This window comes from Natator depressus, chromosome 2 (assembly GCF_965152275.1).
Source record: "Natator depressus isolate rNatDep1 chromosome 2, rNatDep2.hap1, whole genome shotgun sequence".
Lineage (NCBI taxonomy): Eukaryota > Metazoa > Chordata > Testudines > Cheloniidae > Natator > Natator depressus.
The window spans coordinates 177,507,116-177,519,955 of NC_134235.1; the positions used below are offsets into that span (position 1 = coordinate 177,507,116).

At 43.4% G+C, this 12,840-nt stretch overlaps 1 protein-coding gene across 8 annotated transcripts in view; it reads right to left on the reverse strand.

The window, feature by feature from the left end:
• The window catches only part of BBS9 (Bardet-Biedl syndrome 9), a 432,945-nt gene that overhangs the window by 313,783 nt on the left and 106,322 nt on the right, over nucleotides 1–12,840 (reverse strand). For 7 of the 8 annotated variants that reach the window (XR_012638234.1, XR_012638233.1, XM_074945360.1 and 4 more), the window contains 2 exons: nucleotides 6,190–6,330; nucleotides 4,574–4,669 (listed from right to left, as the gene is read on the reverse strand). Coding sequence is in view for 6 of the 8 variants with exons in the window: in XM_074945360.1 (XP_074801461.1) it covers nucleotides 4,574–4,669; nucleotides 6,190–6,330 (237 nt within the window). In the remaining 2 variants the exon portion in view is untranslated. The remainder of the gene's footprint in view (nucleotides 1–4,573; nucleotides 4,670–6,189; nucleotides 6,331–12,840) is intronic. The other variant, XM_074945361.1, reaches the window with a different exon arrangement.

Genomic DNA, 12,840 nt, shown 5'->3' on the forward strand with positions numbered 1-12,840 from the left:
ATGAACCAGGAGTTTTTAGAACATTAGTATACTTATTAAACATTTTCTCAAGGATCAGTAATCCAAGATTGTTTGACATTAACACTGGCGTCATTCCCAGAATACACATTTCACTGAAGGGAGAATGACAAATTCCGTTTACAAAGTTACAGGAAAGAAGCAAGTTTTATTTAAAAACATGTCTATTAAAAGACAAGAACACCATCTGTTAAAGATAACATTCAACCTACTTTCCATTTTTTAAAATCTCACAGTGAAATGGCTGGGCCTACTGGATATAGCATTGGATTTTGCCTCTTCTTTCCTTTTAATGAAATGAGCTTGGAAAGTTTCAGACCAAAACAACAGCCACTTCATTTATAATTGACATAACTAATACATTAATGGGTTGAAGTGGGGGTGGGGAACCACCCACCTAGTTTTCCCTAAAATAGTTTCAATACATTTTTTGCTGGTCAATACAAACACAATCTAACTTTATTTGGGGCAAGGTAGTCATTTACTCTATGTGACTTAGTAGGCTATTTGGCTGAAGCAGAAGGTTAATTAGATTTGAAAAAGTATATATGAACAAGGGGAACTGAGAAGCCTTAATTGTACCATATCAATGCTCTCAAAATAGAAATTCAATGGAAGCAGTAACAATTAGCTGTATTTCCAAGTGCCTTTATAATAGTCAACCAATTTAACGTTTAAATGTAAAAAAGCTTTTCCACTGCAAGTTATGAGTACATTTCTTTCAGAAAATTCTGACATGGGAAAGCAGATCACTCCGAGGACTAATGGATTACAAACTCTTTCATATCCAACCTAGGATGAGAGTAACTGAAAGTGTTTAAAACTCAGTGGTAGTTTATCTGAAAGGAGTTCCATTCCAGTGCGTAGGAGACACGAACCCATATCACAAAAAATGCCAACACAATTAGCACTATAGGCTCTCTCTCAACTAGGATAAAAAGGTTTAATTTTTAAAATATTTTGGCTAACACATTTTAAAATCTCAGTGCATACAGGGCAAGCTGAATTTTAACATACATTCAAGGTGACACTCCAGCTCCTCCCCAGGATTCATTTTGACATGCTTTTTCTACATTAGGGTTTTTTAATTCTTAGTTAAAATGGATTAGCTAATACATTGTAAAAACCAGACACAGTAGCTGGCATCCTTGTTTGCAGCCTTAACAAAGAAGCTATAAACTAAATGGGTACAAAGACTTTCACCACCACTGCACCAAGTCCTTCCAGATCAGGATTGAGACACATTTGAGGTGGAACACAGGAGAAGTTTGCACTTCCTCTGTCCATGCTGTACTTGTTCCATCAGCAAAGGACTTCGTCTCAAGGCACTGTTATTTTCCCATGGACCATCAGTTCATCTGGTACAGGTCACTTGCTCTACAAATTTTTTGTTTTTTGTTTTTTTTTTAAAAGAAAACTTCCAAATGATCTCCCTGAAAAGGAAATTTTATTATACAAACAAACATAGCTAATATATGATTTATGTGACAGGATAATGAGCGGTCCCTAACACTTACACATTCACTCTGCACTCTAGGACACACACAACTTAGCCATTCAAACACAACTCATTTTAATAGCATGAAATTCTACCAAACAGCATAATTTTAAATGCATTTGTATTGTGCCATCTAAAAACAGGTCACAGGCCTTCCACGAGGCCCGAGCACGGAAGGCGCTGAAGTACACCCCCACTGGCCAACACTCAGAGCCCAGGGCTACGAGGTGCAGATCCCTGCCCTGGTCATGAGAGCCGAGGGCGCATGGGACCCCCACAATGAGCCAGTACTGAGAGTGTGCAGAGTCAATCGACGCTACACCCGGCTCATGAGACAGCTCATGGTGTCCGACACCATCAGGTGGTCCAGACACATCTACACGGAACACATCACAGGACACTGCCAGCACCAGGTTGAGTAACTGAGAATGCCGACCAGGGAAATAACCCACTTCCTTCCCTGACGAACCGAGGGACGCACCCCACCCATGTACTTATCCTCTACACCAATACTGACTTGGACTCTTAATATATCCCATGGGTGGCGTACCCGAGCCCATTTTATATCCACTGACACTTGAAAACTCCCACACCCCAATCTGGATCTATCCTGGTTGTGTGATATATATGTACCTCATGAACCTTGTAACCGATACTTGCAATCCCGCATAACCCAAGCCCAACCCCAAATGTACAGTACCTTCCCTCTTAGCTTGTGTAAATTTGATTTTAAACACTAACTTTAATAAAATTTTTAAATCTATTATTGATTACCTTTGCTCATAGAAGCCCTGAAAATGAAATACCACTACATGGACTTTCCTTATGCATAATATTTTTTCAAAGTGTTTCATACACATTAAAGATCTTTTTCCAAGATACAACTTAACCAAAAAAGATTTGATGTATTTTGTAGCTACTCCTGCCAGTGTGAATTAGATATTAGCCATACAACAGGTTGCTACATGGAAAGTGGCATGAAACACCTCATTTGTTTTCAAAAGGCTTCCCAGACAAGACAAAAAAATGATGCCTAGTCAGATTAGGAGGAAGAATAAATGTTTTAAATCTTCTATGTAGTGTGATCCTTACAGGTCAGGTCTAGGAAACAAATAAGGCAGTGTGGGAAAGTTTATATTAAGACTGTAAGCATCATTCCTAGCTTGTGAATAAACAAAATCAGAATGGAGAGGAAAAACCTGGGGGTTCTAGTGGAAGGACTGAAAATCATGTCCTCACTAAATGTTAAAATACTTTCAGCCTAGCCAGCCAGATCAACTCATGTAATACAACAATTCCATAAAACAGGAATCTAAGTAACTGATTTTAACTTCAGTTTATAAGTAAAACTCTATTTACATATCCTTTAAAATCTCCGGTTCCTAGAAACTATTACTGAATGTTCCAGTTCTTTCAAACTGTTTAAATTCTACTGTCAACTTAAACAAATATTAAAAGTCAACAAACAATAAAACACAGCACACAAATACTGCCCACAAACCTAATTCAAACAAATATGAATCCAATAAATGTAAAATGACTGATATTGTAAAAGGTCTTTAATAACCACTGTCCAGATGTTTCCAGTCTTTAATGGCTTTGATGGTGTTAAAAGGGTATTAAGTATTTTCTCACAATTTAGAATGCCTTACCTTGATGCCACTGATATTTGTAAAAGCCATCTTGAATAAATGATTTTAAAAACACATATTTCTTAGTGATTTGGATTATAGTAGAACCTCAAAGATTCAAACACCAGAGTTACGGACTGACTGGTCAACCGGACACCATTTTAAACTGGAAGTAACCGATTAGACAGCAGCAGAGACCAAAAAACCCAACCAAATACTGTACAGTGCCTGTATTGCATCTGAAAGGTAGGCACATATGGGCTGCCTTTCCCCACCCTTATCACCATCCCCACACACAGGGCACCCACTTACAGCTAGACAGCGAAGATGCTGTGATTCACAGGCAAAGCTGTGAGCCCCTGCTGCCAACCCAAGACAGCCGGACCAGGAGCAGCACTGGGGTCTGCGCTGCTTTCCTGTAGAACATGGATGCTGATTTCACCCTCGCCCCCACCAGAGGGGAACGCACTATTTTCACCCCTCCACCCCGGCGAGGGGGAGGGTACAAGTTTGTCCAGGCCAGGGAAAGACGCTGTCTGAAAGGAAGCTGCCTAGCTGCCTCTGGAACCTGACCCAGAGTTTGAACTGCTGGAGCCAGAGATGGATTTTGTTCAGAGTTACGAACATTTCAGAGTTACAAACCATCTCCATTCCTGAGGTGTCCGTAACTCTGAGGTTCTACTGTAATTTTATTTGGATAAAAATATTGCAGATCAACAAACTAGCTTTACTGTCTGTCACTTAACCAAGATAGTGTTCACATATCATCCATTCTATGTCCTCCAGTTTGAACTCAGTAGTGTGCAACAAGTATTTTAGTTTTGAAATTTGGCATTTAGGCATGTAAAAATGCAGACAGGTGCCTAATCTGTTAGGTGTTTTTCTAACTCCCACTGAAAGTCAAGGGGCATGAAAAGTTAAGTGGAATTAGACATCTAACCTGCTTGCGTGTTTTGTAAATCCCACCAGATGCCTATCTGCGTCCTGAAGCACCTAAATACCTGGCTAAAAGCCCATTTCCTCTCTGAGATTTTTCAGTCTTAAATAAAGACCTGTGACATTATAAAATTTATATGCAGTAACTTAAAAAACACAAAATTATCTGGCGCCCTTTTAGTGGTTTTCAGAAAACTACTGTACAATAACTAAGTAGGATTTTGTTTAGTTTCAGCATTTCCTTGCTTCTCTAAAATATTATTGGAGGGTTAGGGGAATTTGCTCAGGGACCTACTATTCACAGTAAGAGAACTTCTGCGTAAAATTCCTCATGCAGCAACTAGTATACTACATGTGGGCAGATCCTTAGCTCATTGAAATCGGCATAGCACCATTGACCTCAATGGAGCTACATCAACACACACCAGTTTATGATCTGGCCCATAATCTTATCTTAATCCATAATTCAATTATTTCCAATACTACTTACGTGAGGTTTTTGAAGCAAGAAGAGTGATTCTAGAACCAGTTAAGAACTGGAATCCCAGAACATTTACCTGATCTTCATCAGACTGATCAGCAAAGTCTACAAGAGAAAGTTCAAAATGAACTACATAAGTATCTTGCTATAATTCAACAAAAGATTGCAGCAAACTTCTGATCCACATTAAAGGCTCGACTGTATTTGCACAGGTAACACATGAGGGAGATCTGCATACGAAGGGAGCCACACAAAGGCAGAGAACAGCAGCCATCCCTGTGAGCAGAGATTGCTTGGTCCATGCTGCCTTCAGGAAGTAAATAATCCAGAAAGGGGCAGAGATGAAGCATGGCCATGACCCCTTCTCCCAATGCACCAGCCCACAGAACATGACCAGGGCACTGTTTCAATCTGCAACATCCCCTAAGATAGTACAGGGTGAATCGACTGCAGCCCCAGAAGAGACTGTACCTCCAGAATGCTCCCCCTGGGGAGATGCAATTCCACACTGCCCTCTATTCAAAGTTCTGTGGAAATTTCACAGATGAGCCCCACAACTGTATAACCTATTGGAAAAAGACCTTTAGATTTTAAGAGTTTAGTCTCATCTTTCAGTACGTAGTCATTCTTAACTATCTACCTTGTTAAATTAGCCATTATGCAATTTTATTACTGTGTGAAGTGCACTGTAAAGCACATCTGGTCTTAAAAGGGCTGGAACAAGGGTATTACATAACTCCACCATCATCGCAAAAAAATCAGAAGGAGGAGAGGAGACAATAGTCAATATGCATTAATGAACCCACACAAGCCCAGTTTCCTCATAGATCACAAGAGGATCTATTCAGCTCCTTATTCAGCCACTGTAAAAAAAAAGATGAATTTAAAGCTACACAATTTGATGCACCCTTTTGGCCACAAGTCTGCAACATAAGTTTTAATTAAATACTGTAATTATAGGTGTTGTTCTGAACCAGTACAAATTGTTTTTGGGACTTAGAGCAACATTTACAATTTGTCCAATGTAGATTTCTCTTTTTGAAAACAGTCTTATTACATTTTTCAATTTGATCAATAAAATATTGATGTGAATCGCAAAATTATAAAATAAAATGCACTATTTTAAAAAATATCTATAAAACAGAAACTCATAACAGGGAAAAGTTTTCAAAGCTTTCAGGTAACACTGGAACCTATACTGAAACCTAAACGCAGAAGACACAAAAACCCAGAAAAGCAAGTCTTTATAGAATTACTTACCTGAAGCTTAAATACATTTGAAAATCAATACATACATTATATTGCATATAAATAAAAGGGAAAATATTCAAACTTGAAGTAATGCAACATCACAGTCACAAATGAAGCATTTTGATATGTTGGTTTCCATGCAGTAAACCATAATAATTATTATAATATTTTAACAAAATTTAAAGCCCTACATTGATATCCTGATAATACATATCATACCTTTGAAAACTAAAGCCAAACAAAAATATTCAGCTTTGTGTTTATCATTTGGCAATTATCTTATAATTACCCTATCATTACTTCAGGATGAAAGATTCCGATCTGAATTCCTAACATTTCTTAAGTTACAGACACATCACCATCAAAAGTCCTACCTGGAAAAAGGTTCACAAGACTGACAGGAGGTTTATTGGTATCAATAGTTAGTTTGTGGTTTGCTGTTTTTGAAGGTTGAGCTGGAAAGCAAATTAACCGCAAGGGTAGTCTAAATTTGCACTGAGCAACTCTTGGTATTCCTGAAATGACAGGACAGATAGTTTGCATTGACAGTGACAATATCTGTATTCTGAGGGCAAGACATTTCATGACATTGTTTATCAAAAAGCTATATATATTTTTAGTGTAGATCAGGAACTCATTAAAACAAAATGGTCAAGCCATGCAAACTTTTGGATTAAGGCTAATTTTCAGCCTAAACACGGTTTTAAAACTAACAATGAAAAACACTCTTGTAATCACAAATTAAAACTGAATGTTTTGGTTTCAGACTCCATGAAAATAGTATTAACCAAATCAATTAAAGCTGTATATCTGTATTCATAGTGACTATGTAGCACTAGAGAATATTATACGTTTGTACAGACCTTCAGCCAAATAATTCCACTTTAATATGACTGCGAGTTGTACGGCATATGCCTCATGTGTTGAATGGAGTGTATGGATACAGCAGCAATGTATTATGCACTCCTCTCAATTATCATGACAACTACACACTTTTTCAGAACGTACATGCTTGTTTATTTGTCATACCATTAAACAAAATCTGTCCTCCATCAAATGGCAACAAGTTTTGGCTTAATAAAATACTGTCCAGTAGATGTTAACATTTGTCTAACCTTTGATAGAATATATAAGAAAGAAGGCAGCACATTGAAAAGATACCTTTTGATTTTTGCTTATGAAGGGCTGGGTGCAATTTCTAACAAAAACAGACATTTATACTTAAAAAATTAAATGTCAACTTTAAGCATGCTACAACTATAACTACAATGAGCTGCAGAATAAGCAATAAGACATTGCAAATTATCACTGCACACCACGCTATACTACATTTGGCTAAACCAGTGTAAAAGAATGCTGCATCCACTTTCCTCATCCTGAAACTTCGCATCTCAACATCAGTGAGTTATACAATCCATTTGAAAATAAAATTCTTAATTAAAATTAAAGAGACAAGGTTGGTGAGGTAATATCTTTTACTTGGCCAACTTCTGTGGATGAAACAGTCAAGCTTTCGAACTCCACAGAGCTCTTCTTCAGGGCTGGGAAAGGTACTCTGAGTAACACAGCTAAATACAAGGTGGAACCAATTGTTTAGCATAAGCAGTTAACACATATTGTGAGAGACCATTGAAGGTGAAGTAGCCTGTTAACACCTCTGCAGTCATCATTTTTCTGTGTGAGTTCATTTGAAAGCATAGTGATTGTCTAGTTTCATCCACCTAGTTGTTATTGGGGCATTTAGTTCACTGGATGAGGTACACCACATGTTGTGATAGCCATGTGTAGGACTGATGGATCTTGAAACGTGTGGCATGGGAAGTATTGGTTATCATAGCAGTGGAGATACATATACAGGTTTTGCATCTGTTTGGCAGGAGCTGGTGGCACTTGGAGTTGATAGGCCCTGGTCTGTGGGTAGCTTGCTTCTGATGAGGTTGGCAAGATTCTGGGGTTGTTTGAAAGATAGGAGAGAGAGAGAGAGAGTTCAGGAAAGATTTTTTTCAGGATGTGATTCCCATTAAGTATGGGTTGTAATTGCTTGGTGATGCCATGTATGGGTTTCAGTGCGGGGTTACAGATGACATGTGCAATCAGTATTTTTTCCCCTGTATTGAAGCAGTTTCCCAGGGTATTTGGGTAGCCCATTCCATAATGCAATCTACTTATCTCATAGAGTGTCCTTATTTGGTAAAGGTGTGTAGGTGTGAGTGGCAGTCCCTTACCGTGAATCTCCGACGGCAGCCACACCTCTTTGCTGTCATGCACCTAGAATGGCAGTCTGTACAAGGGGGAAATTAACCCTCAGGCACAGTAGAGCAGTGAACAGTTCAGGGGCCCAAGCCCTTAGGCAGGGCGTGGCACCAAGCTGTCTAGAGCAGCGGTCTCCAAACTGGGGTGCGATGATCCCAGGGGGGGCGCAGCAGCAGTAGTGCCGCCGGACGGCACGCAGCCATTTTTTTTTTCCGGCAGCTGCTCTGCACATCCACGGCTGGTGTTCCCCTCCAGCGGCTCGCCTGCAGCGGGTCTTCTGGTCTTCCGTTGGCAGCGCGCCTGCGGCAGGTCACCCTGGGGGTGTGAGAGCCAAAAAGTTTGGAGACCACTGGTCTAGAGCTCCAACCCTCAGGCAGGGTAGAGCAGGTAAGAGTCTAGGAGCCCAGTCTTCAAGCAGGCATGAGCGCCACACACAGTCTAGGGGGCGCTGGCAAGGGGTGAGCACCCTACACAGTCTAGCATCCTAGCTCAGCGGACAGTAGACTCTTATAGGCCTTCTGGCCGAAGCTGGGGAGGCTGCTACCCCAGGGGAAAGGGGGACGCAGGCCCACTCAACTCCACTGCGTCCCAGCCCAGGGCCCTAACAGTGGCAGAGTGGTCCGCCACTAGATCAGCGGGGATCCACCCGCTGACCTTGTAACAGGCCTGCACTTTACCAGACTGTTGTCTAGTTTCCCTGGGCTACTTCCTACTCTCTCTAACTTTGGTACCTCGGTGCAGTCAGAGTCTTGTGTCTCCTCAGGCTACACCATCAGTGGCAACCCCAAGAGCTCCTCAGCATTGGTTGGGTCTGGCAGCTTAGGCGAGTCCTCAGGGTAACTGAAGACTTCTGCGAGCTCCTGCATCAGCAGTGGGGAGAACACATTGTCTTCTTTGGCAGATGCTGCTCAACTGAGCTACAGGGCCCGCCTTTTATACTTCCTGTTCCCTCTGCTTCTGGTGTCGTAAGCGTGGCCTTCCTGGTTCTGCCCACCAGGGGCATCTGGCCGTACCTCACTGTCAATCTCAGTGGGCAGCCATGTCTCTTTGCTATACACACACATACTCAAACCCAGCTCCCAGTCTCCAGGGCTGGTCAGGTCCCCTTCCCCCAATCGTGACAATGTGTCTGGATTGGTGTGCTCCTTACTGGCTCAATGTTGAATGGTAAAGGCGAATGGATATAGAGTCAGGTACCAGCGCATCAGCCGGGTGTTGGTATCTTTCATCTGCTGGAGCCATTTCAGCAGCACGTGGTCCGTCACTACCATAAAGGGGCTCTCGAGGAGGTAGTGGTAAAGCGCTTCTAAGGCCCATTTGACAAGTAGAGCCTCTTTCTCAATTACTGAGTAGTTCCGCTCCCACGGGAACAGCTTACAGCTGATGTATACTACCGAGTGCTCTTCACCGTCAATGTCCTGCAAGAGGACAGCCCTTACTCCCACCGCTGAAGCATCGGTTTGAACCATGAACCAGCATGTAAAATCAGGGCGATATAGTATGGGCTCTCTGCATAGATGGTCTTTCAGAGACTGACAGGCTACCTTGCAGTCAGGGTTCCACCGCACCCACAGTGGCTGGTCTTTGGTAAGCAGCCCAGTGAAGGGAGCAGAAATGGTTGCAAAGTCTGGGATGAAGCGCCGATAGTACCCCACTAGTCCCAGGAACTGCCAGACCTGATTCATAGCGGTTCAGGCTGAGTGATCCTGGATAGTCTGGATTTTTCTGAGTAGGGGGGTACAGCTTGCCTCACCCCAAGGTGTATCCTTGGTAAGTTGTTTCCTACCACCTGGCATTTCTTGGGGTTGGCAGTGAGACCTGCCCCGCAGAGAGTCCTCAAGACAGCCACCACCTGATTCAGGTGGTCCTCCCAGTGGTGACTGTATTTGACCATGTCGTCCAGGTAAACTGCATCATACTCACCGTGGAGTTGCAGCAGATGGTCCATTAAGTGCTGGAACATTGCAGGAGGCATTTTTTTTTATTTTGGGGGGGGAGGGATAGCTCAGTGGTTTGGGCATTGGCCTACTAAACCCAGGGTTGTGAGTTCAATCCTCGAGGGGGCCATTTAGGGATCTGGGGCAAAAATTGGGGATTGGTCCTGCTTTGAGCAGGGGGTTGGACTAGACGACTTCCTGAGGTCCCTTCCAACTCTGATATTCTATGGTTCTATGTGGAAACCAAAAGGCATCTTGGTAAACTGGTAGAGTCCACTGGGGGTGGCAAAGGCTGTCTTTTCCTTTGAGCTGGGCTCCAGTGGAAAGTTTGTCCAGTGGGATCTGCCAATATGCCGTCATTAAATCAAGGTTAGTAACATACTATGCCTCCCCCAGGAGGTCAAGGAGCTTGTCTACCCATAGCACTGGGTAGGCATCAAATCAAGAAATTGCATTAACCCTCCAGAAGTCTACACAGAACCAATGGGTCCCGTCCGGTTTAGGGACGAGCACGATAGGGCTCCGCCACTCACTAGGGGACCGCTCTATGACCCCGAGTTCCAACATAGCTTAGACCTCCTGTTCTACTGTGTCCCGCATGTGGCACAGGAGTGGTCAGGTCGTTCCACAGACAACTTCTCTGGGTTTGGTGTAGATGATATGGTGGATCTGGGTGGTCTCTCCCAGCACAGCAGTAAAAGTCCTAGGAAAAGCCTCAGTAAGACATCTGGCCTGCTTTAGCTGGTCCTCTGAGAATGTATCCCTGAACACCTCAGGTCCTGTTCCCATGGGGGCCTGTGGCCCCAGTTCGGGTTCGGGGGGGGGGGGCGGGGAACAGGATTATTAACAGCCCTTCCCTTTCACACCAGGGTTTCAGAAGATTAACATGGTAAATCAGGCACTTCCTTTTTCCGGTCAGGCTGTTGGACCTTGTAGTTGACGGGGCCCATCTGGCGGATGATCTCATACGGACCCTGCCAGTATGCTAGCAGTTTTGACTCCTCTGAGGGGAGCAGTACAAGGACTCAGTCTCCTGGTTTGAAGGTCCGCACACGTGTGCTCTGATCATATCCTCTCACCTGGACTCCTTGGGCAGCTCAGAGGGTCTCCTTCATGAGGGCCCCTACATGAGCCAGGCATTCATGGAGCTGCAGTACATATTGGCGTATGCCCTGGGCTCAGGATGGGGTCTGCTCCCATGTCTCCCTTGTGAAATCCAGCAATCCCCGCAGCTGGTGGCCATATAACAGCTCGAATGGAGGAAAATTTAGTGGAAGCCTGTGGCACCTCCCAAACGGCGAGCAACAGGGGAAGAAGAAGTTGGTCCCACTGGCGAAGTTCTTCTGGGGGAATTTCCAGAGCATTCTCTTTAATGTTCGGTTGAACTGCTCAACCAAACTATCCATCTGTGGATGGTATACGGATGTCTGGAGTCTTTTGATCCTCAAGAGGCTCCAGATCTCTCGGAGGAGTTGGGATGTGAAGTTTGTGCCCTGGTCCGTGAGGATGTCACGGAGCATGCCCACCCGGGCAAAGATCTTTAGGAGTTCCACTGCAATGATCCAGGAGGTGGCACCCCAGTATTGTGAGAGCCTGGAGTCTCCTCGGGGTACACCGCCAGTGGCAACCCCAACAGCTCCCCAGCATTGGTTGGGTCTGGCAGCTTGGGCAACTCCTCAGGGTAACTGAAGTCTTCTGTGAACTCCTGCATCAGCAGTGGGGAGAACACATCTGTCTCCTTTGGCAGATGCTGTTCAACTGAGCTATGGGACCCGCTTTTTATACCTCCTGTTCCTGTCCCCTCTGCTTCTGGCGTGGTGAGCGTGTCCTTCCTGGTTCCACCCACCAGGGGGCATCTGGCCATCTCTCACTATCAATCTCCAAGGGGATCCATGCCTCTTTGCTACAAGATGGTTTTAAGTGTGTTACGGTATGGATCCAGGACTTTCTCCTCAGAGCATATCCTGTGTATCTAAGTGCCTGGCTGTAGATAATAGATTTCTTGGTGTGTTTGAGGTGGTTACTGGATCTGTGAAGGTTGGTGTGGTGATCCACGGGTTTTACTGTATATAAGTTCCATCGTTGAAGCTGATTGTGGTATCCAGGAAGTTGGTGCTGGTGTTGCAGTGTTCTAGAGAAAATCTGATAGACTGGTGGTGCTTGGTGAACTTCTAGTGGAAATCTATGAGGTACTCTGGGTCATCTGTCCAGAGGATGAAAATATCATTGATATAGCTCAGTTATATCATTAGTTTTGTGGTGCATTTGTCCAGAAATTCTTCTTCACTGTGGCCCAGGTAGAGTTTGGCATATGGGGAGCCATTCTAGTACCCATGACTGTTCTCATGATTTGGACAAAGTGTTTGTTATGGAATGTACAATTGTTATGGGTGAGGATGAAATGGGTGAGTTTGGCAATATGCTTTGGGTGGATATCTGAGTATTGTCCATTATCTTGTAGATATTTGAGGCAGGCAGTGATGCCATCATTATGACAGAGATCAGTGTATAGGTGTCACCGTGCCTCAGTGGGTCACAGCTGAGGATGCCAAATTCAGGACAGACTGCTGAGAAATGGGGTAGATTCACACCCAAGCTGGTGGTTATTCTATCATTAGATTATACCAAGCCAGTAACAAAAGTGAACTTCTGGATCACCACATTTTTGGTTAGCAAGACATCAAAAATACAGCCTGCTTAGGCATTCCAACCTTTGGTTCACCACCCAGACACTAGACTTTATGATGAGTGGTTACTGAAAACCAATTTAATCAGTTAGAGGGTCCTTCCAATCCTAAGAGACTAGCCACGTAGCCAGGTAAATATGTAATTCAG